The 25,558-nt window shown below is 42.0% G+C and overlaps 1 protein-coding gene across 6 annotated transcripts in view; it reads left to right on the top strand.

Annotated features, from left to right (window-relative positions):
• COBL (cordon-bleu WH2 repeat protein) overlaps positions 1-25,558 on the top strand; it is a 426,299-nt gene that overhangs the window by 140,454 nt on the left and 260,287 nt on the right. For all 6 annotated transcript variants that reach the window (XM_040353303.1, XM_040353300.1, XM_040353306.1 and 3 more), the window contains 2 exons: positions 8,355-8,565; positions 16,676-16,904. In XM_040353303.1, the coding sequence (XP_040209237.1) occupies positions 8,355-8,565; positions 16,676-16,904 (440 nt within the window). The remainder of the gene's footprint in view (positions 1-8,354; positions 8,566-16,675; positions 16,905-25,558) is intronic.

Raw genomic sequence — 25,558 nt, forward strand, 5'->3', positions numbered from 1 at the left:
ACAAGACAACGGGCAAGATGCGGGACCAGAAGGCGGAAGGACGGACGGAGAAGATAGAAGAAGACGTCGGGCAAGATGTGGACGAGAAGAATGAAGCAGCGGAAGAACCCCGAAGGAAAGAAGAAAAGAAGACTTTATTAAAAGATTTGTCAAAAACCGGCTACTGTCATTTTTATCACTTTGACATTTTTTTTGGGGTGAAATGGTAGAGGTACAATGTACCCCATTACCATTTCACACAGGGGGGGGGTCAGGATCTGGGGGTCCCCTTTGTTAAAGGGGTCTTCCAGATTCTGATAAACCTCCCGCCCGCATACCCCCACAACCACCGGGCAAGGGTTGTGGGGATGAGACCCTTGTCCCCATCAACATGGGGACATCCTCCCCATGTTGAGGGCATGTGGCCTGGTGCGGTTCAGGAGAGGGGGGGGGGCCGCACTCTGTCCCCCCCTCTTTTCTGCGGCCGGCCAGGTCAACGTGCTCGGATAAGGGTCTGGTGTGGATTTTTAGGGGAACTCCACGCCATTTTTTTTTTCAATTTGGGGTGGAGTTCCCCTTAAAATCCACACCAGACCTGAAGGGTCTGGAATGGATATTTGCCGGGAACCGCACGTCTTTTTTTTTTTTGGTTTTTACGGCGGGGTTCCCCTTAATATCCATTCCAGACCTGAAGGGCCTGGTAATTTAATTTGGGGGAACCCCTACACATTTTTTTGTTTGTTTTATGAATGAATCCCTTTAGAATTGTCAGAGCCGACAATTCATTATAGCCGCGTGTGAATTTTTAAATGACTTTTTTCCTTCAGAATGTCACTTTGTGCAGGGGGAGTTCTAAGTGCGGGAAAAATGCGCTATTTCACATGCTGACATTACACCCCCCCTAGGTACGAAATTTAAAGGAATATTTCACTTTTATTGTTTCACTTTAAGAATTATTAATTTCACTGCTCCCGAAAAAACGGCCGTTTTAAAAAATAAAAAAATCATTGATACATGTTCCCTGGGGCAGGACTGAGGTCCCCAAACACTTTTTAGGACAAAACTTGCAGATTAGCCTTTAAAATGAACACTTTTGATTTCTCCCATAGACTTCTATAGGGAGTTCGGCGCGGCTTTACATATTAGTTTCAATGCGCCGGCTGCTACGCTGGTTCATGCGCCTGATTAAGCCTCCACCCGGAGTACTAATTAATGCATGAACCAGCGCAGCGCACATAGCTTAGTAAATCAGGCCCAGTATGTCTGTATTTCATCCATCCGTCTTTGGATGAAATACGGACATACATGTATCCCTATGGGATAGCGGGTGTCAGCGGATGAACATCCTCTGACACCGATCTCATCGGTTTCTGCTATGGTCCGATTCTGCAGACGGAGGAAAATCCTATCCGTCTGCAGATCTGATCGGGTGAACATGGACAGACGGTCTGTGTTCATCCAATCCCCCCATAGGGGAAAGAGATCTGACATGGCGGGCAATGTGCAGGGACCGCCATGTCATCTGCCGGCTCAGCGCGGATCAACGGAGCGATCCCCGCTGAGCAAGTGGATGAGACATGTACGGATCCTCACGGGATCCGTACATGTGAAAGGGCCCTAATACAACCTAAAATTCTCTTGAAAAGAATGGGACTACTGTATATAACTGGCACATCCAGAAGCAAATAAAAGTGTTTTATCATACAGCTTTTTTTTTTAAATCATTTGTATTTATCTATCAATATCATCCCTCATCAAAAAAACAAGTTACATATATATCAAAATTTCCTTGCTAACACAGCCATGCAATAACATTTTACGACACATCTTTTTTCCAGAGGCAGGTCTACATATATTGTGGCATATAGCCTCTTTTTCAGGACCCAGCACATTACATCAGTCCATATTAATTAATACGCCAAGCTTTTTGCCATCATGGTCTGCAAGAAAGTATATACCATTTATCGGCGTATGACACGCAGAGGCGTATAACACGCACCCTAACTTTAAGAGGGAAGTCTCATGAACAAAAAAAATTCCACAGCCCCCTGCATATAACATGCAGGCACAGTTTACCCTCTATTTTCAGGGTTAAAAACTTAGTGTTATACGCCAATAAATACAGTAATTAAATATCCCCAATCTCATATAATTTAAAATGCATTGTACATGATTTTCAAGTTACTAACAAAGTACCTACAAGTAAATGTTATCATTATTATTATCACCATCATTAGAAATGAGCCGAACACCCCCCGGTTCGGTTTGCACCAGAACATGCGAATAGACAACAAAAAATGTGTGCAAACATGCGAACACCGTTAAAGTCTTTGGGACACGAACGTGAAAAATCAAAAGTGTTAATTTAAAAAGGCTTATATGCAAGTTATTGCCATAAAAAAGTGTTTGGGGCCTGGGTCCTGCCCCAGGGGACATGTATTAATTTTTAAAACGGACGTTTTTTTAGGAGCAGTGATTTAATAATGCTTACAGTAAAACAATAAAATGAAATATTCCTTTAAATATCGTGCCTGGGGGTCCCCTTAGTCTGCCAGTAAAGTAGTGCATCTTTCCCATGTTTATAACAGTACCGCAGCAAAATGACATTTCTAAAGGAAATAATGTCTTTTAAAACAGTGTAATGTACTGTCAGATCCCGGAAATATATATAAAAAATCACCCTCTCAGCCGATTGCGCTATGATTGGCCAAAGCATGCAGGTCAAGTGCATGCTTTGGCCAATCATCATATAGCAATGCACTGCAATCTCGCAGTGCATTATGGGGCAAATTTTCCGCAAACGCCCCATATGTTTGGTTAGTTTTAGAACAAACAAACACCCGATGTTCGAGTCCAACTTAGGTTGGACTGGAACCGCGGACTTATCCCTAATCATCGTGTATTACATTTATTTTTTATAATACTTTAACATATGCTAAGGTACTGAAAACTGGGCTGGGGGACATGGTCTTATTTACTAAAACCGTTGACCATAAATATTCACCAGTTCTCCAATCCATTTTCACATGATTGGATATTTGCAATTTACATTTAGTAAATCAACCTTGCAGTAAAGAGAAATGGATAATGTACTCAACTGTTTACAACCTAGAAGTTCAAAAAGACAGGTACAGAAGATAAAGACACTTTGATAGCCAAAAAAAGATGCTTTAGTTGCCAAAAAAATACACCAGAAATAAAATATTTATTTGTTTAAACATCAGCAATTTAGTTATAACTTAAATCTTCGTCTTTCTATTAAATTATTTTTAATGTTAATAGTTTCCACACACTTTGGTCATATCTATAGAAAATGGGAATTAAACCACAAGCCACCACAAACTGAAAATGCTATTTAATTCAATTTTAATATTCAAAGCAAACGCACCCATCCATCCATGTGTCCATGCTTTATTTTGTTAAGAAATCACATTGAAACCCCCTTGTTTTCAGTGAAATTGTAGAATGTGTGACAAATCAACTTTTTTTTTTTTCAAGCAGTCACTTACAACATGCTGAAACAAAAATGTCTTGAACACTTATTGAACACTGTAATATTTACAGCAGTAACTATGACCATTATTTAGATTGTATTGAAGAAAAAAAAAAACATGCATGGCACATTGAAAGGCAATACTATATCAACATAATAAAAAATTCTGATCGAATCTTAAAGCGGAGTTCTACCCAAAAGTGGAACATCCGCTTTAAGAACTCCTCGCCCCCTTGGCAAGTTTTTTTTTTTTTTGGGGGGGGGGGGGAGTGGGTACCTCCTGGTTTTGAGAGGGACTTCCTGTCCCACTTCTTCCTTCTGTCTTCTGGCCGCCTAGGCGACTCCTCCTCCCCCCCAGGTGAAGCCCCTCTCTCCCTGCAATCTTCTGGGACACGTCACAGGTCCCAGAAGATTGCCTGGCCACTGAAAGAGTGCAGTACAACTCACGCAAGCTGTCACAGCCGGGCGTCCACACTTACAATTTTGGAAAGGCGGGGGAGAGGAGCGAGGCATTGGGCAGCCGCATCGCTGGACCGTGGGAGAGGTGAGTGGCTGTTTATTAAAAGTCAGCAGCTACACTTTTTGTATCTGCTGACTTTTAATAAACTTAACAACCAGTGGAACTCCTCTTTAAATTAAAACGCTGCAAGTTTTCAGTTTTATGTGACAAATAATTCTGTAGTATGTCATAGTGGGTGTGCAACATATATGTTAATTTGTCAGATAATATTCTGTACTTTATTTTCAAGTCTGAGTTTTAAGTATCATCTTGTGAATAATGGAAGTGGCACTAAGAGACTGATTACAGAGTGCTGCTAAGAATAGCTGGCAGACGTATCAAGATTTTAATCTCCGTGTGAGTTGTATCTTAGTCTGTTGTACTGTATTGTGAGAAGCAGAATAGCTGTATTAAGCATTATAGGTAGAACGTAAATGGCGACAAGAAAGTGCGATAGTGAAGACGCTTCTGACATTCATGGCTGTCTAGTTAAAATTATATTTAAGCTAATTTTCTGGGATTAAATGGGTTTATTGCTTTCAATTTAGAGTTGTAACTTTGCTCAGACACTGATGTATTAAAGGGGTTGTAAATTATTTTTTTCCCCAAATAGCTTCCTTTACCTTAGTGCAGTCCTCCTTCACTTACCTCATCCTTCGATTTTGCTTTTAAATGTCCTTATTTCTTCTGAGAAATCCTCACTTCCTGTTCTTCTGTCTGTAAATCCACACAGTAATGCAAGGCTTTCTCCCTGGTGTGGAGTGTCGTGCTCGCCCCCTCCCTTGGACTACAGGAGAGTCAGGACGCTCTGTACGTTGCAGATAGAGAAAGAAGCTGTGTTTTAGTGGGCGTCCTGACTCTCCTGTAGTCCAAGTGAGGGGCAAGCTCGGCACTCCACATCAGGGAAAAAGCCTCACATTACCGTGTGGAGTTACAGACAGAAGAACAGGAAGTGAGGATTTCTCAGAAGAAATAAGGACATTTAAAAGCAAAATCGAAGGATGAGGTAAGTGAAGGAGGACTGCACTAAGGTAAAGGAAGCTAATTAGGAACAACATTTTTTACCTTTACAACCTCTTTATGGGTAGTAAGTGTAATAAATACTGTATAGCTTTAGCCAAAATAGGGTTATGGTTGGTACAGTATGTATTTATAGAGGGTCCACACAGGGGCATTATTATCAGAATGGTGCTACTTATAAGAATTTAGCTAGTTGTTAACTTTAGATTTCAGGTGCACCTGCCATTAGAGAGCTTCCTTGGCTGCAATTTATACCCTTCTGAAATATTAGGTCCCTGGCTGACATGCTTATGCTTTGGCATCAGCTTTTTCTTAGATTGGGTTTGCACTGTTGCTATGTGGCAAATGTTACTAAAATGCACAAAGACACGTGTTATGCGCATTGAAACACTGCGGTTCCATTCATTCCACAATTTATTATAATTTACCATAATTTACCTTACCAATGCATCTGCATTGCAGTGCAACACAATGTACAGTAATATATTACTATGAGTTGTGGTTTACTGCATTACAAAAACCAGTGCATGCACCTGTTTTGGTGCCTCAAGCTTTCCATAGATACAGTAAAACCTTGGTTTGTGAGAATAATTTGTTACGGAAACATGCTTGTAGTCCAAAGCACTTGTATATCAAAGCATTTTTTTTACAGGGTATAAAAGAGAAGAGAGGCACCTCTAAGTGTAGCAATAAGTTGCTAAATGTACCTTCATTAAATGTAATCATATCGCTACACTTAGAGGCTCCTCTAAGTGTAGTCTATTCTTTTTTATACTCAGTTGTGACATGACACTACTCTTATATCAATACATCACTTGTATATCAAGGCAAAATGTATTAAAACATTTTGCATGTCTTGCAAAACGCTCTCAAACCAAGTTACTTTCAAACCAAGGTTTTACTGTAGTTGGAAAATTGGCTGATTAAGCAGGAGACAATCTAATTTTGATCCATCTGTGGCCGTTCCCACTCAAAATAAGTCAGTCCAATGATAGACTTCTCTCAAATGGAACTGTTGGAAAACTTTTAGTTGATCAGCTCTTGCAGCCAATCTGCACTGATCAGTGTATACTGATAACAGAGGAGTCCCCATTATCTAAATACAACAGCACAGTGAAGAGGATTCCTCCATCCACCTTGCTTGTGTAAATTGAAAAGGCTAGAAAAATGGACAGCTGCACTTCCAAAAAACCCTTGGGTTGTCTTTATTTAAAAAAATGGCAAATGCACTATAAAATACAGCAAAATAGTGGAGATGGCAGCCTACGCGTTTCACACTGTGGTCAGTGCTTAATCATGGCTCCTTGCTTGTGTGGATGGGGGAATCCCTTTGTTTTTGTTTTTTTTTGTTTTGTTTTTTTTCGATCAGCTTGCCAGCTGATGGAAAAAAAAAATATCCATGGTATAAGCCTGGTACACACTATAGGATTTTTTCCCCTTTAAAAACTGTCAACTCTGGTTGGAGACGCAGTACTCACTATGCAATGTAAGTACAGCGATCACCCCTACTGAGCTGTTTTGTGTACTGACAGGGGGGTGAAACCCCCCCCGCCCCTGCCAGAACACTCCGACCAGCGCTGCTCTGGAAATGGTCAGCTGCTGGTTTTCCAAACTCCTGGCTTCTGTCAGACAGACAATTGCAGGTTAAAAAAAAAAACGTAGACATTTTGCCCTTGTGTATGTACACAGGGGCAAAATGTCTGCGGTTTTTTTTTTGAACCTGCAATTGTCTCCCGACATTTGGGCTGTGTGTGCCCTTATAGAACATATGTAAACATACATGCATTGACACACTGCAACAGTATAAATCCAGCCTCAGGGAATCTTAGTGCTTAAGTGTGCTATGGTGCTATTCATTCTTAAGCCTCATACACACGACCGGTTTTCCCGGCAGGAAAACTGACAGGAGAGCTTTAGGCCGGTAAAAAAAACGGACGTGTGTATGCTTCCTCGCAGTTTTCCTGTCAGGAAAACAGCCGGGAATCCTATCAGGAAAATAGAGAACCTGCTCTCTATTTTCCCATCGGGGTTCCCAGCGTTTTACTACCTACCTATGGGAAAGACTGCGAGGCAGTGCCGATGAAGCATACACACAGCCAGGATTCCCGGCCAAAGCTCCATGGCAGTTTTCCTGATGGGTTCTCGACTTTCCCCTCGGTTTTCTCGGCGGACTTTTTACCTCAGAGAAAACCGAGCGTGTGTACAGGGCTATAATGGAACTCCAGCTCTCCTTGCCAAAGCACATGCATTTCAGCGCACCAAAATGCATAGTAATGCGCCACTTTGTCACTTTGCGTTGTGGCATACTGTGTTACAAAAAATAGTGCATGCATTTTTTTTGTTTCATTAGGTAGCCCATTCAAATAAATGGGCTTCCGTCATGCTACACAAGTTATCGCTTTAAATGATGCATGCTAATGCACCACAGCAGTGTAAGTCAAACCTTATCAACTGACCTAGAGTGAGCATAGAGATAAGGAATTCCAACACACTTCTGACACTCATTGACTCTGTGTATATAACTCAAAAGTATTCATGTCAGCCACAGCCAGGGAATGAGCATTTTCAAAAGGAGACCAACAATGGCAGCTCCTGTGCTTCTCTCACAAGTATGCGTTAACAGATTGTAAACAGTTACTCAGTCTGAAACCACTTTCAGCCTGCTTTTGTTTACAAAAACAAATAGATTAGAGCAATCTGCTACCAACAATTTTTATTATTTTATAGTTTTGATAGGTTGGCCTGATCAGTGTTGTTGTTTTTGTGTTCAAAACCTGGTTGAAAGCTGCAATTTTTTAGAAGTGTATACCACTGTTAACCTGTTTTCCATTGTGAAAACAATTAAAATAACGAAAGCAACCTACCAACAACAGTTTAAGTATTTACAATTTTGTTGGCAGGAAAGATGGTATCTTACTTTAATTTTTTTTGTACTGGCCAATGATAACAGATTCTTAAGCCTGGCTTGGCAGTAAGAAGATAATTTGGTGGATAACTAATTGGAACTTGCATAGTAATTGACACTTGCATAATCACACAATTTTATGCTCAAATAACAAAGAAACTCTAGAAATATACTGTACCATCCTTTAAAAAGTTTCACCTGCTTTGATCATATACTTCCAACTCACCTATGGATGACTGCAAGATGTAAATGTATTGTGTAACTGTACCCTTGTTATACAGATTATCTGGTGGTAGAGGATCTAGTCTGCTAAAAACAGTCAGTGCTGAACTGTTGCCACAAACCTGAAATATTTGTAAGGACTTCGTAGAGTTTGAAGAATACCAGTGATGTTAAATGAGTGTTATAGACATACAGAAGAATGTTCTACTAACAATAACACTTTATTTATTTTTTAGTAAAGCCGTGATGGACTTTCTAGTAGATCTGTGCAGCCAATACCACTTGAATCCCGCTCAACACACTCTAGAAGCCCGTTCTGGAGCATCACAGCAACCTTTTCTTTTAAGGCCAAACACTCTTATTGGGACTTTGGATTTACAAACTATTTTTCTGAAGGAAAAAGTGCAAGAAGTGAAAGTAAGAAAACCGGCTCCAAAGATTCCTGAGGTGAGAGGTTCAAGTGATTATAAAGTCCTGTTTTTTTCAATAAAAGTAACAAAGTAACTTACCTTCCCTGTGCAGTTGGTTTTGCACAGAACAGCCCTGATCCTCCTCTTCTCGGGTCCCTCTTTGGCTCTCCTGGCCTCCCCCCCATTTGAGTGCCCCCACAGCAAGCGACTTGCTATGGGGGCACCCAAGCCGAGCTGCAGCTCTGTGTATCCATTTATAGAATGCATTAAGATAAAAAAACTTCTGCCGTTACAACCCCTTTCAGATGTTTTGTGCTAAAGCAAGTAAATACCTCAGCTCCAATTAGTGATTCTAAACAAATGTTAGACTGTGCTTGTCACCAATATTTTACTAATATTTACTTTTAGATACTAAGGGGTTGATTTACTAAACTGGAGAGCACAAAGTCTGGTGCAGCTGTGCATGGTAATCAGCAATCGGCTTCTAACTTCAGCTTGTTCAATGAGGCTATGACAAAAAAACTGGAAGCTGATTGGTTTCTATGCACAGCTGCACTCCATTTTGCACTCTCCAGTTTTAGTAAATCAACCCTTAGCCCAGGTTCACACTGGGTACGATTTGGTACGATTTGAGATGCGATTTCACATGTCAAATCGCATCTCAAATCGACAGCATTTGCCGGCAATTGTCTGCAATGGCACTGTCCTAATCGGTGCGACGCCGCATCTGCAGCGCTGCACCGATTTCAAAAAGTAGTTCCTGTACTACTTTTTGCGATTTCGGGATTTTACCGTGATTTTGAATTCGCAGCAGTGTGAACCTAGCCTCAAAGCGAGTTCCAGCCTGGGGAAAAGAAAAACAAAAAGTCAGCAGCTACAAATACGGTAGCTGCTGACTTTTAATATAAGGACATACACCTGTCCAGGTAGCCTTCAATCTGTCCATTGGCTTTGGGTGCAGGTGCCAGCATTGCAAGTAAGGAAAACCGTCAGTGAAGCCTTCAGGCTTTACAGCCATATTGCCACTGCGCATACGCGAGTCGTGCTGCACTTTCTGAATGATCCCATCATCTTCCCACCATCTTCTGTGACACACATAAATTACTTATTTATGTGCAGGGAAGTTTGTGTTCCAGGGGCCAGCATAGTAAAGAGCAATGCTTTTCAAATGCGCTTCCTTACACTTCTGACAGATAACTTAAAGGAGAAGTATGGCCAAAGCTTTTTTGCCCATACTTTTTCTATGGATCAAAGGAGTGCAGTTTGTTTTGCACTTCTGTGATTTGTTTTCAGCTTGTCTGTTGTCGGCTGACATCACTCAGGTGGTCCAGGATCGGGAAAGATCCTGACAATATGGTTAGTATCCATCCAGAAGCCTGGACCTGCACTTGGATCAGTCTCTCAGCAATCTGCTGAGAGCCTGAGCTAGCACCTCTTGCCCCTCAACAGCCCAATGCTCACTGGAGCCCCTCCCAACCCCTCCACAGCCCTTCGCTCACTGAGGGGAGAGCAGAGAACCGCTGACTGACAGTCACAGCTCTCTGCTCAGAGCGGTGGGGGAGACCTGAGCAATCGGCAGTGTTTGATCGCTCAGTTCTCAGTTCAGAGCCGGCAGAGGGCAGATGTAACATTGGATCGATGCTGCATCTACCTAGGTGAGTATAATTGTTTAAATATTTTAAATCCCAAACGTATTTTTTAATTGAGCAAGCTTCTAACCACTGCTCATGTAGAAATACAGTCCATGCAACTGGCTTAAAAAAATGCTACTTCTACAGGGGTTTTGTGTTTTGACTGTAGAAGCAGCTCAATGTATCCCATGTGTCCATGCACATTAGGATAATTAGAGGCATATTTTGAGTTCAGCGTTTAGTGCCAATGGAACTGGCATTTTTTTTCAGCCCAGTGTGCATGGATCCTTAAAATTCGGGAATAATCATCTGTCCTGATCAATTTCACACAACAAATCTAAGCCACAATTAAGGAGGATCGGTCCATAACCCACACAAATTGGCTGCTAACTCTTATTTTTGAAGGGACACTGCTGGGCTCTACTGGACAGTAGAGAGCTGCAGCAGTCATTTGATTTATCTGGGAAATCCAACAAGCTTGAAGTCTTATGCCGCGTACACACGATCATTTTTCGGCATGAAAGAAAACGTTGTTTTTCAGCATGTCCAAAAAACAAAGTTTTTCCAACTTCATCATTAAAAAAAAAAACATTGCCCACACATCATCGTTTTAAAAAAAAGATAAACAAAGTGCGGTGACGTACAACACGTACAACGGAACTATAAAGGGGAAGTTCCATTCGCCTTTGGGCTGCTTTAGCTGATTCCTTGTTAGTAAAAGACGATTCGCGCTTTTTTGTCTGTTACAGCGTGATGAATGTGCTTACTCCATTATGAACGGTAGTTTTACCAGAACGAGCACTCCCATCTCATAACTCGCTTCTGAGCATGCGCGGGTTTAAAATGTTGTTTTAGCCCACACACGATAATTTTTTACAACCTGAAAAACAACATTTTTTAAAACGACGTTAAAAATGCAGCATATTCCGTTCACATGTGTCACCTGGGCAGACTGACCCTTCCAACCCCTTACAGTGGGTGACCCAGATTAGGTACTTAGGGTTGCAAATTACGAACTCAGTGTCAGACTTTATTACCCTGAATGTGTCCCCATTGTTAACCACTGTCTCTAAGAAACTACAGTCAACCTTATTAAAATGAAGATCCTGCCTCTCCTGCTTTATACACTTAGGAACTCCCCGGTGTGGATACCAAAGTCAATTTTTAGGGCCATAGATAGTATGATCTCCTCCTTCTTGTGGCAGGGTAGTCTCCCACGCCTCAAGTTGGCCATCCTTCAGCAGCCATGGGGGGGGGGGTGGGGTGGGGGTTTGGCGGTGCCTAACTTTCACAAATATTTCCTGGCTGGCCAGTTGACGATTGCGCACCGTTGGCTGACCCCTGCTTCGGACGATGCTGCAGTGTCGTTGGAGGCAGCTTGTGTGGGCTCCTATGAGGCACTCTCCTACTTAGTCTATAGAGGCCCCTTACCCCTTAACACCCTCCATGAGGTCGGCGATCAGAGCATGGTCTGTGGCTCGGGAGTTGGGACCTGATCGCGTCACCTTCTCCCCTCATACACCTTTGTGAAGAAATCCTAATTTGACACACTTTATAGATTACCCGGACCCGGTTGTGTGGACTGCCTATGGAATTAAGACTCTAAGCCACGTTGTAGTGAATGGTACCTTTATGACGTTTGATGATCTAAAAACGCGCTATGACCTGCCCAATGCTCATTTTTTCAGATACTTGCAATTGCGCCATGCGTTTCTAGCCCAGTTTGGGGGGGATCCTTTGGTTCTGGAGTTCGGGGATTTGGAATCGCTGGCCTGTAGTGAATCACTTCCTAAGGCGGTATCTAGTCTTTACCAAGACCTTTTTCAGGAGACTACCAAGTTGCTGTCGCATTGCAGACGTGCTTGGGAGACTGTGACCTTGGGACTGGACTGGGACGATGTCTGGGGGGCGGCCTTTCAGGCCCTGGTTTCTACCAGGGACAGACTTATACATTACAAGTTTCTACATAGGATCTACCTAACCCCAGCTAGGCTAGCCAGAATGTTCGGAGGTCAGAGATCTGCTTGCTGGCGGTGCTCCATTCCCTCTGCCAATTTTATGCATGTCTTTTTAGGATTGCCCTCAGGTCCAAGCATACAGGCAGTGGTGGATTGCATTTGGTCGGTCACTTCTATTTCAATTCCCATGACTGTGGAGGTATGTTTACTACATCTGGTAGAACCCCTGGCTACGACCAGGGCTATAAGGACTCTTCTTTTGCTATTTAAGAAAAGGATCATCCTTTCTTGGAAAAGCTCCTCTGCCCCAACGGTGACAGCTTGGAAGGTAGTCAACAAAGCCATTCCCATTTTACAAAGCTACTTACTTAAGTAGAGGGGCATTGACCAAGTTTGATGAGGTATGGGGGGGCTGGATGGCCTCTGTGGATACAGTGTCAGCCTAGGCTGGGTTGGTGGGGGTGTCGATTGTCCAACAGCTGCAGTAGTCTGGGAATTCTTTGGAGGGGATGGTGGAACATTGACCTACATGTTTCAGGTTGATTGTCCACTTTGGAAGGGGTACTTGTTGTCGTTAATTATATTGCGGTTGGGCCCCTTGGGAGGGAGTGGGGCCATATATTCCTTTGCTCTGCACTGGAGTTGGGAATAGGCAAAAAGGTTTTACTAATACTGTATAAGGGGGGACTAGTTATGCTTTAATCTCATTTAATTCCTGTTCATCCCATTCCGCTTGACTGATTTTGATAATGTCTAATGCAAACATTTCTGCCCCCCCTTTTTTTCTCCTCTGTTTTTTTTTTTTTTGTGTTTTGTTTTTGTACACCTGTCTCTGTGTTTTGACTGGTCACTGTTGGTCACGTTTGTGGCCTGTTATTGTATACGTGTCTTGAAAATTCAATAAAATTTTTTTTACAAAAAAAAAAATGCAGCATGTTCGAAACAAATTTTTGGCGTTTTTCAGAAACTGAAAAACGATGTGCAGCCCACACACGATCATTTTAAATGACGTTCATGCTGAAAAATGATCGTGTGTACGTGGCATAATCCTCCATCATTCTTATTCCAAATTGTGCATTTTCATTACCTTGCAAATAATTTAAAAAAATCAGAATCACCCACATGCTTCTCTGTGGAGGCTCTCCAATAACATAAAGCCAGGGTTTGTTTTAGGGTGTAATGTTGTCTACTTGCATCATCTCAGAACTGTTGTATTTGATCTTCCCAAATCCCCAAATAGGTGTTTAAAATGATGAGTAGTAAATATAACCTGTGCATTCCTCTCTAGGAGATGATAGGCTTATTTTAATGAATCCCAGATTAAAGGAAAGTTTAATGTTTTCTGATTGTTTACTTGTATAAAGGAAATTACATTAAAAATGCTTAAGTACACATACATATTCTTTCTTTTTTTGTGAGTGTGCAAGTGGTCAAGCCCAAGAACTGAAAATTGCATCTTTAATGATTTTAGTGTTTTAATGCAGTTTTCTTGTTGTATATTATTTTAGGCATTAATATAAATCACAAGCCAATTAAATTAGGAGGGAGTTGTACTGTGCATACAGTATGCTCTATGGCTAGTACATTCTGTATTAAATGAAGGTCTAGATTAAGCTGATCATAAAGTTTAAGGCCCAGATTCTCAAAGGACTTACGACGGCGTATCGCCACGTACGCCGTCGTAAGTCCAAATGAGAGCCATCGTATCTATGCGCCTGATTCTTAGAATCAGTTACGCATAAATTAAACTTAGATACGAGCGGCGTAAGTCTCTTACGCCGTCGTATCTTAGTTGCATATTTACGCTGGCCGCTAGGTGGCGCTTCCGTAGATTTCCGCGTCGAATATGCAAATTAGCTAGATACGCCAATTCACGAACGTACGTGCGCCCGGCGTATCAAGATACGTCGTTTACGTAAGACATACGCCGACGTAAAGTTACCCCTCATAAAGCAGGGGTAAGTCATGTTAGGTATGAACGTCGGAAACGTACGAACATCGTCGTATTTTACGTCGTTTGCGTAAGTCGTCCGTGAATGGGGCTGGACGTAAGTTACGTTCACGTCGAAAGCATTGACTATTTGCGGCGTAATTTTGAGCATGCGCACTAGGATGCGTTCATGGACGGCGCATGCGTCGTTCGTTAAAAGCGTCAATCACGTCGGGTCACTATTCATTACCATAAAACACGCCCACACCAGCCTACTTTGAATTACGCGGGCTTACGCCGGCACAGTTACACTACGCCGCCGTAACTTTGGGCGCAAGTTCTTTGTGAATATGGGACCTGCCTCACTAAGTTACGGCGGCGTAGTGTATCTGAGATACGGTACGCCCGCCTATAGATAGGCGCATCTACCAGAATCTGGGCCTTAGTGTATTCATACACATCCATATTTATCTTAATTTTCGCTAAATTTAGGCTTCATACACACTGGATATTTTGGCTGTCTTTCCTAGACGTCTGTAACATGTTTAGGTGCATCAGACACCCCTAAGAGATTTTTTTTTAAATTTGCGTGGGGCTCCCCTTCAAGATTCTCTGCATACCAGCCACCCCGCAAGTCGGATCATCTTGATCCGACTTCTGGTGCGACCTCTATTCAAATCAATGTACACCCATAGGGAACCATTGATTTTGAATAGAGAAAGAAACGCCGGACGATGCTTAACACAGCGTTAAGCCTCCTTAAGAGCCCATTCACACCTAGGCGTTTTGGCGCCTGTAGTGTGACGCCCGCTGCCGCCCCAACACGCCAGAGGGATTATTTAACATTGCCCTCTATGGAGATGGTTCCACGCCTGCCGCCTGCCGCCTGAAAAAAAAGTCCCGGACCTTTTTTTCAGGCGGCGTTCTGCGTTCGGCATAGGAGATGGGAACCATCTCCATAGGGGGACAATCTAGGGGCACATCTAGGCGGACAATCGCAGCGTTTTGTCGCCGCAAATCGCGGTACAAAACGTCGCTATTTGTCGCCGCAATTCGCGGGACAAAACGCCGCGATTTTGTCCGCCTAGATGTGAATGCAGCCTAAATCACGTTTGCCGGCGTCTGACGTCTTTACAGCTCTAACGCTGGAGCTTCAGAACGCACTGGTCCTGGTTTTTTTTTGCAGCTTAAAAACGGCTCAGCCATTTACAGCTCAAAAACATCATGGTGGGCATGAGACCATAGACTAACATAGAGAGTCATTTTTAAGCTGCGAAAAACGCTCAGAAAAGTGGCTGTAAAAACATCCGTGGGCATGAGGCCTAAAAGTTTATGTAGGGAAGGAAGAGTTAAGCCAGGGAAGACAATAATTACACCATTCCAAAAGAATAGAAAACTATTACATGGCAGAATGGAGGGGACTATGCTAGAGAATTGACGCAGCAATTTTTTCTAGCAAGCATATTGCAAGCAAATTAAAAAATAATTTAAAGGAAAGAAAAACACTGCAAGTAAGCATTTAAAATAATAAATTTTTCTTTGCTTTTACCTGCAAATTTGGGGACAGCGTCTCTTTGAGTTTACATGAAAAATCCATACATATGCTTTATGGCCCGTACACACGATCCGAATATCGTACGACAGATCTTATGACTTTTTTCTCTTAATAGTAGAAATTTAATAGGATAATAAAGTCACGAAAATTTCTCGTACGACAGGAAAAAAAATCCAAAGTGATGTCATGGGTTGTAAACTATACTGACTAAATGAAAATTGTACGATCTGGTATCGTACGAGGAAAATTTTCGTGTTTGTCCAATCGAATAATATTGGATGAACTGTCGTGATCGGCTCTCGAAAGTAGTGTACACACGATCCGAAAACCGTACGATTCGTCCTTGAAAGATACCGTAGTTTTCGTCCGATATTCGAATCGTGTGTACGTGCCATTAAATATCTTACTAATATGTTGTAGTGTTCAGAGCCTTGGTTCAATGCATGGCTATACTGTACATTTCAGAATTAGGTTTATCTATAAAGGATTTCCGTGCATTTGAGCAGACGGTTTAAGGTATTGATTTTTTTTATCCAGGCATATCATGAGAATTGTATTATGAGCTCTGTGAGTCCTGGAGTTTATTTCAGTTGGCTTTGTTTTGTGTGAAGCAACAACGTAATGCATATTTTTGTACTACATCTTGCATAATACAATATGCTTTGTTGTTTTTATTTCCTTAACTAGTTACATACTTTAGCTTGTATGACTTCATCATCACTGATGCATAAAGACCTGCAAGCTTCTCCTTTACTCAGGTGAATCCTCCTTGTCCTAACACATTGTCAACATGCCAGGCATAGGAAATGTAAAATAAATCCAGGTGTGATTGTGCTTTTCATTTGTGTATTGAGCACCTTTCAGCTTTGTACACCCAGCCAGGCAGCTCTTTTTTCAATTGACCTGATCCACCCTCTTTTCAAGCTAGATGTTAATGAGTCACTGGATCTGTATGAAAGGTATCAGGTGAACGTAGGAAGACCATTTTGCTTTGCATCGCACTGTACAGTGGCAGAATGTAGACAGGGTGGACAGATTCCAATGGTTTGGCCTTTGTGTTTTGTATTCCCCAGAAAACTGTCCGGCTGATTGTTAACTATCTTGGCACCCAGAAAGCTGTTGTGAGAGTCAATCCAGCGGTGCCATTGCAGAACATTCTTCCAGCTGTGTGCGAAAAGTGTGAATTTCATCATGAAAATGTCACCCTGTTGAGAGATGCAATCAGCAGAGAGGAACTAGACATGTCCCAATCCTTGAATGATCTGGGTGTTAAAGAGCTGTATGCCTGGAACAACAAGCAAGGTAAGAGGCCAGTGACTCACAGTTCCATTTTAAAATCTAAAAACCTTGTGTATTTCCTGTATATTGCTGCTATTATTTGTAAATTCCAAATTGTTCACATTGGTCGGCTTCCCTTTTCAGAGACATACAAGTTAATGCTATGTTTTTGAAATCTTTAAAACATCTGCAGGGTAACATCCTTTTTTTTTAAAAAAAAGGGAGGTAATAATGACCAAAATGTGCTTTGAATTTGTTTCTTAATTTTTTATTTATTTTTTATTCACAGATAGATAATTTAGATAGATAATTTATAGAATGAAACAGTTACATGGTTACATAGTAGGTGAGGTTGAAAAAAGACACAAGTTCATCAAGTCCAACCTATGTGTGTGATTATATGTCAGTGTTACCTTGTATATCCCTGTATGTTGTTCAGGTGCTTGTCTAATAGTTTCTTGAAACCATTGATGCCCCCCGCTGAGATCACCGCCTGTGGAAGGGAATTCAACATCCTTGCCGCTCTTACAGCAAAGCACCCTCTACGTAGTTTAAGGTTAAACCTCTATTTTTCTAATTTTAATGAGTGGCCACATGTCTTGTTAAAATTTCTTCCGAAAAAAAGTGTGAGTGTACACTTCCCTCCAGACACAAACACATACCTTATCCAAGCCATTTAGCTATAACTAAAGTACAGTAAAACCTTGGTTTGAGATTAACTTGGTTTGAGAGCGTTTTGCAAGACAAGCAAAATGTTTTAATACATTTTGCCTTGATATACAAGCGATGTCTTGATATAAGAGTAGCGTCATGTCACAACTGAGTATAAAAAAGAAGAGAGGAGCCTCTAAGTGTAGCAATATGGTTGCATTTAATGAAGGTACAACATTTAGCAACTTATTGCTACACTAGAGGTGCCTCTCTTCTCTTTTATACCCTGTAAAAATAATGCTTTGATATAAAAGTGCTTTGGACTACAAGCATGTTTCTGGAACAAATTATGCTCGCAAACCAAGGTTTTACTGTACCTGAATTCACATAGTAAAATTCTAGCAGCTTATCTACATCAGGATCTCGGCTAGTAGTACTGTCATGAATGAACTCTGCACACCACATAAGCAGTAACACCAAAAAGTGTGAAATACCTAATTTTAGTGAAGTCAGACGGAATAACTGTTGGACTGAAAAGGATTATTGACTGTGGACTGTGGGATTTGTAGTGTGCATAGAGCAGTGCATGTGAAACCAACTTGTTTCAATCAAAAGGCTGACAGGAAAATGAGAAGTGTGTTAAAGTGATAGTAAAGGTTTGTTTTTTTATTTTATTTTTTAAAACAAACATGTCATACTTACCTCCACTGTGCAGTTCGTTTTGCACAAAGTGGCCCCGAACGTCCTCTTCTAGGGTCCTACGGCGGCTCTCTCGTCTCCTCCCTGCAAGAGCTAACCCCCTCTGGGAAGCTCTCTCCCGGGGAGGTTACCTTTCGGGCGCGCTCTCGTGTGATACATTTGGCGGCCATAGCCGCCAAGTGTATGACTTGGCCCTGCCCCCCGACAAGCTGCGTCATTGATTTGATTGAGAGAAGCGGTAGCCAATGGCTGAGCTGCTATCAATCATCCAATGAAAAGGCGACTAGAGCATAGGATGCATTAAGGTGAAAAAACACAAAGCTTTACAACCCCTTTAACTTGTGGAGAACGTTACAAAGAGATAGAAAAACATAGCAAGAAACAATTTATTGAAAAATAGATTACAAGGCCTCTAAGCTGTGGAAGTGTATGGATTATATTTGGAGACTAAGGATAGCATTTTGTATCACTTTAAACGCTAAGTTTATCTTTTTAAAACATGTATATAAGGGGTAACATGTAACATGTTCGAGCTCCTGACCCCCTCTCCCCCAAACTCTTCCCCTGTGACAGCAGGTGGGGCTTCCTCTCCCCTGCCGGCACTGGGACATTTGAAAATCATCACGGCAGCCCGTCATTCATTTAAATCAAGAAATTACAAGTCCCATCTTCCACCGCATCAATGGCTTGTAGGTCCCAATGGCCTGCAAGGGGGCGCTGTTGAGCCACCTCATAGTTCATTGACACTTCTTAAAGCTTTGAAACTGATAGCCTATACAGAGCCTGACATTGCACTCGCAATTTCCTTGATCGCAGGTGCAATGTTTTGCAGACTCCTGTGAAAAAAAAACAATAAATGCAAATTTTTTCCCTGTAAAAATATGTGTATTCATAGGTGTGCGCAGCCTATTGCATTAGGGTGTGCACCCCAAACATGGAAGGTGTTAGTAGGGCATTGGATGGTGTCAGTAGAGCAGTAGACCGTGTCAGTAGTTTTTTATTTTTATTATTATTATTTATTTATTTTTAAAACATTTTTAGAACCCTCTTCTGGGAGATTTGGGGAAATATCAGCAGGGTGAATCTGCGCCACACTGGGTGATTAGGATGTGCCCAGACATACCCGGCACATCCCTTGTGCATACCTATGTGTGCATTTATTATTTTATCCATAAAGGTGGACTCATCCTGAATCCAGTTACCGTTATCTGAAACATAATATCTGTTATAACCAATTAAATTACATTTGTATTATTATTCCCCAAAAATGTTAGGGCAATGTAAGCATGGTATATACATGTCAAATCTAATTCTTCTGTACTGGGAGTTGGGGGGTTGTTAATATGGAGACCAAATTACCTCCACCGCTCACACTGGGGGGAAGGTAATGAGAATGGCAGTGCTGGATTTATAAGGGGTCAAAAACTTACTCTGGGCCCACTGACAATAAGGAGCCCCTACTATACAAAAAATATAATAATTACAGCTTTTTAAATTTATCTTGGCAAGCAAAATTTTGCCTGCAATAATCTGTAAACCCTTCTGCTCTGATATTGTAACCGTTTTAATCAAATTGTGGCAGCTCAAGTGAACCACAGATAGAATGCTCACCCTCTGGAGCAAAGAAGTCTACAATTACACATGTGCGTGTCCTGACAACTTCATAAAGGTGTTGTGTCATGCATTTGTAAAATGTGTCACTGTCATTTAAAGTACACCAACTCCATAGGTATATTAGTTGCTTAGCTTAAATAAGTTTAAAAGGTTGGAACTGACAGGCTCATAGTATAATTTAGTTGTGTAAATTGTTGAGTCAGCCATTGTTATCTATGGAAACTAAAGAGTATATGGCATTATAGCCATTTTCTTTGTCATTCTTACCTAAAGATCTACTTGGAGTATTGCTAGCATGTATTTACATATTTAAGTAATTTCACCTTCTCAGTATGTATAACTTGTCAGTTCCAGTGACATGCAATAAACAAAGTTTGATGTGTAAATACTGTAATTTGCCATGCATTTTAATTCCTGTGTATGAGGGACCCACTGAACCTCAAGTCCAGCAGATCACCTAAATTCTAAATCCGGCCTTGAGACTGGTCTGGGCCTGGGCTCTTTCAGACAGGTGGACTCCACCAGCAGATCTGCCTGCTCAACAGGGGATCTGTCTGCTGATTCCTGCTGAGCAGGCGGATGACAGGTCCGTGTCTGCTCCGCTTATGCCTTATGCACACTTTCCTCTATGCACCGTTGGATAGAAACGCAGCGCCTGTCTGTTTACATCCGATTGTCATCCGATCCGCCAGGCGGATGGGGAACGGATGCCTCATCTGTCTGTTTTTGGATGTCAGCGGGTATAAGTGGACACATTTCCTTTCACATCTGTTGCTCCATAGAGGGCAATGGACGGTCCGATCGAGTCTGCCAAACAAACTGACAGGTAGAAACGATCATTGTGTGAAAGGAGCCTATGAGGTAAAAATGTAATGTCATTGCCTCTTATCATTTGTTATCTACAAGTTGACTACAAATAAGTACACTTGCCAGAATTGTATTTATTTATTTTTTTAAGTGGGATGTCATATTGCTGACCCTCCAGCTGTTGTGGAACTACAAGTCCCATCATTCCTTGGCCTCTGGGAGTCATGCTTGTACCTGTCAGCCTGGAAATTACTCATGGGAATTTTAGTTCCGCAACAGCTGGAGGTCTGCCAGTTTGACACCTGTGCCGGGACAATTACAGTATTTTATTTATAGGGATTCTAAAGGAAAAAAATGTTTTCCCTAAATAGCTTCCTTTACCTTAGTGCAGTCCTCCTTCACTTACCTTATCCTTCCATTTAGCTTTTAAATGTCCTTATTTTTTCTGAGAAATCCTCACTTCCTGTTCTTCTGTCTGTAACTACACACCGTAATGGAAGGCTTTCTTCCTGGTGTGGAGAAGGCCTCTTGAGGGGGCGAGCAGAAGTGTTAGGATGCCCACTAACACGCAGCTCCTTTCTCTATCTGCAAAGTAGAGAGTGTCCTGACTTGCCTGCTCACCCCTCCCCCCTCAAGAGGCTTTCTCCACACCAGGGAGAAAGCCTTGCATTACGGTGTTGAGTTACAGACAGAAGAACAGGAAGTGAGGATTTCTCAGAAGATTTCTCAGGAGAAATAAGGACATTTAAAAGCAAAATGGAAGGATGAGGTAAGTGAAGGAGGACTGCACTAAGGTAAAGGAAGCTATTTAGGGAAGAAAAATTCCTTTACAAGCCCTTTAAGGTTATTTACTTTACCACTAAGGTCTTAAATATAACATCTGCATAGCGGTCTGAAAAAAAGCTGCAGGATATGGGTAAATAAAAATGCCTTGTATGCAATGGCGACCTTAGGGGGGGCCAGAGGGGAGAAGAGCGATTTGCAGAAAGGACTCCATGAGCACTGTGGAGGGGGGGGGGGCAAGCCTTCATCTCAGTTACTGAAAAAACAGACTGATTTCTCCTGTCCTTGGGAGTGACTGCAAGCTGAGCCGAGTGTCAGTCTATGACACTCTTTACAGCCCAGCGTGTCCAGCCACCCCCCCTCACTCTCCTCACATATGAGCAGGGAGGAATACAGCTCCTCCTCCTTTCAGTCCCGCCCACACTATCCCGGTGTGCTGTATCTGAAGAGAGGGGATGTGTGGGCGGGAAATATGAAAATCAGCAGCATTCCTGGCTGTGTGTGAATGATGCCTGAGATTCTAGCCTGGACCGTGGGTAAGTGTGTGCACTGCAGACTGCAGTACACTGTAATCACTGAACTGCATTATCTCCATCCCATCTGTCTCCCTCCCCCTCTCCTGTTCTTTCAAGACAGTCACAATTTACTTTCACTTTCAGTTAGGCAGATAATATACGGTGCAAATTTCTTTCCTGCATCCACAGATTGCAGGAAAGAAACTTGCATGATTCCCCCATCAACACAGACAGTGCTGGCAGGGGAAAATCCCTCCTGCCCAGCAATTATATTCTCCTGACAAACAGTGATTATCACTAGTGGCTATACAGCAACCACTAGTAATAATCATAATAGAATCTGCTCATTAATGGTTCAAATCTCAGCCAGTTCCTGCTGAACCAGCTGAGATTTGAACTGTCTATGGCTGGTCTTAGCTCTTAGGCAGCCCATACATTGATAACTTTTTTCATTCAACTATTAGGTTGAATGAAAAAAATAAAATAAAGAAATGATCCACTTTCCCCATCTACACATTAAAAGGTGGATGGGGGAATCCTGCCAGTGTGGACCTGTGGTGGAACAACCAGAGTTGCTGTCCTGTCCCGTCTATTCACAGCGCTGGTCTCTGGCCCCATGGCAGCGGCGGCAGCACATAGGAATGCAGTGCTGGTTACTTTATGGGGCTGATGTACAGGAGGGCCAGCACAATTTGTTGTTAGAGATGGGCTGGGCATGTTCAAAATCCCACATGCCAGAGCCTGCCAGGAAGCCCACACTGCACAGCGCTAATCACAGGCAGTGAGACCAGCGCTGTCAATAGCAGGGACAGGACAGCTGGGGAACCCCACAGTGGCAGAACACCAGGGCCCGGTGGCAAGACAACCTTTGCAACCCTGAGAGTTCTCCCACTGCTTTAGACCCTTATATTTTCTTGGTGTGCTGGTGACATATATCTCTTGATTTCTGCCACCCTGGGGGGCCCCAGGAAGGGAGCTCACTGCAGAACATGTGAAAGGGCTCGTTATGGGATCGTAGTAAAGGGCCCCAGGAGATATATATATATACACACTGTATATAAAATTGCATTTTATAGTTGGCCTGTGTTTTTGCGGTTTATATTCTACAAGGTGTTCTGCAAATTTTACATTTGTATTACAGTGGAACCTTGGATTACGGGTATAATCCATACCAGGTGAATGCTCGTAATCCAAAGCACTCGCATATCAAAGGGAGTTTCCCCATAGAAGTCAATGGAAACAAAGATAATTTTTTTCCGCATTGACTTCTATTGCATGCAATACCGCATGTGGCCAGAGATGTGGGCGCCACATGCACCTCTGGCTAAATGTGGTACTGCACACCCCATTAGCTTGAATTCTGCTCATTTTAGGAGACAACACTCACAAACCGAGTCAGGATTTTTTTTAAAAAGTTGCTCGTCTTTCAAAGCGCTCGTTAACCACGTTACTAGTTAACCAAGGTTCCACTGTATTTCTATTGTTATCCTTGTCCGGGATGGTAGCATTAACCAATAGTAGCCGTTTTACCTAGGTTTGTTCTGTTCATTGATTTTTATATATATGCTAAACCCACTGCCATTTAAATGCTATTTAGGATAGGATAACTTTTAGCATGCTCATAACAACATCTGAAATAAAGGTGTATTTTGTTTTGCATGCACCCAGGATTTCACCCTTGCATTTACATCTTTAATCATTGTTAGAATGCAATGTTCTTTCTATATTGCTCTTGGAAAAAAAATGACACGTTGTAGCCACAGACTATGTGCTGGCAGACGCACTATCTTTTTATTTGCAAATATACTGACTTGCCAGGCATGCAGCCAGCGTAGGCAAACAGCTGTCAGTGAAATGTGCTCTGGACTTTGTGTAAGAGGTGTGTCAGGGAAAATCAGCCAACATTCCCGCTGGGTGTCTCCCATAGGAGTGGCATGTCGGCAAATTCCTTCATTAATATGTTCTGACTTAATTGTTGGTATGGCTGAAAACTGAAAGCACAATATATATTCTGTTTAAATGCACATTGTTAGGTAAAATGTTATATATTGCAACCTACGAATCCTTAGAAGTGGTGTCTACATGTGTTTTCTTTTTTCAGGCTCAGAATATTGTCTGCATGTACAGAAAAAAAAGAAAAATGTTTATCGATATTATCAAATAATGTTATTATTTTTCCCCCATATTTTCTGTAAACTACAAAAGAATGCATCCCTATGAAATGAGGAGTAGGGATGAGCCCGGTGTTTGAGTCGAACGTAAGTTCGACTCGAACATCGGGTGTTCGCCTGTTCGCCAAATAGCGAACAATTTGGGGTGATCGCGGGAAATTCGAAAGGTGTGGAACACCCTTTAAATATCTATAAGAGAAATCAAAAATGCTAATTTTGAAGGTTAATATGCAAGTTATTGTCATAACAAGTGTTTGGGGACACGAGTCCTATTCCAAGAGACATGTAGCGATGCAAAAAACTGTAGTTTTCTCGGGAGCATTGATTTTAATAGTGCTTAAAGTGAAACCCTTTGGGTATGGTATGAATATTAAGGGGAACCCCAAACCAAAATTAAAAAAAAATTGCGTGGGGGTCCCCCCAAATTCCATACCAGGCCCTTCAGGTCTACGATCCTGGAACCGCCGCTACGAACAATACCGCCTCCACCGGAGACACCTGGCTGAATGACACGCAAGTTGTTTGACAGCTCTTTTATAACCGAGGGCGGGGCCACCTGTGACGTGGACGGGTGACCCCACCCCCTCTAATGCAACGGGGGTTTCCTGTGAAGCGCCAGATGGGGCGGGGTCACACGTTACGGGGTGGCCCTGCCCTTGGTTATAAAAGAGCTGTCAAACAGCCTGCGTGTCATTCGGCCGGGTGGAGGCGGTATCGTGTGCATCGTTCCTCGCTGGAGATCATCGCTGGAGACTGGATCATCTCTGGAAATCGAGAATCGATTACAACGCTGGAATTGTTAATTTTTTTTTTTTTTTAATAAAGGACTTGTCCCAAGCTGTCTCCTGTCGTTTTTAACATTTTCACACTTTTGTAGGGGTACAATGTACGGCGCTCAAAATGTTACTCTCGGTATGCTCAAAAGGTATAAGTGTACATATAACCTCTGTGTTATACTTAATAAATTAATTAAATTGCACACATAATATGAAAACTTTGCAAATGATTAATCAAAGTGATAATATAATACAATCATTGACTGAACAAAATTGTGTTATTCAAAATTTGAACATGATCCAAAATAATACGTGCAGGTTGAAAATGCACCAAATGAATATAGTGAATAACCAATATTATATAAATAAATATAATAAATACAAAGTGAAGCGCCAAAGATGGAAATAAACCCAAAAAGTGTTAGTAAACAAATAAAATATAAAGTCCAAAATGTATCCACTGTGATAAAAGTGACTGTATATAGTTGTCTGTAGGCAATCCACCACCATGAAGATCAAAGGCTTACCAGACAAGATGGACCCAGCAGGGCATATTCCTGAAGGATCGAATGAGCTTGTTGGTGTAAAACACCCAGGGAGAGGTACAGCAAGCACAGCTTCCAATGGGGCCAGGCAGTGAGACCAGGCGACGATATTCCACT

Source organism: Rana temporaria, chromosome 5 (genome assembly GCF_905171775.1).
Source record: "Rana temporaria chromosome 5, aRanTem1.1, whole genome shotgun sequence".
NCBI lineage: Eukaryota > Metazoa > Chordata > Amphibia > Anura > Ranidae > Rana > Rana temporaria.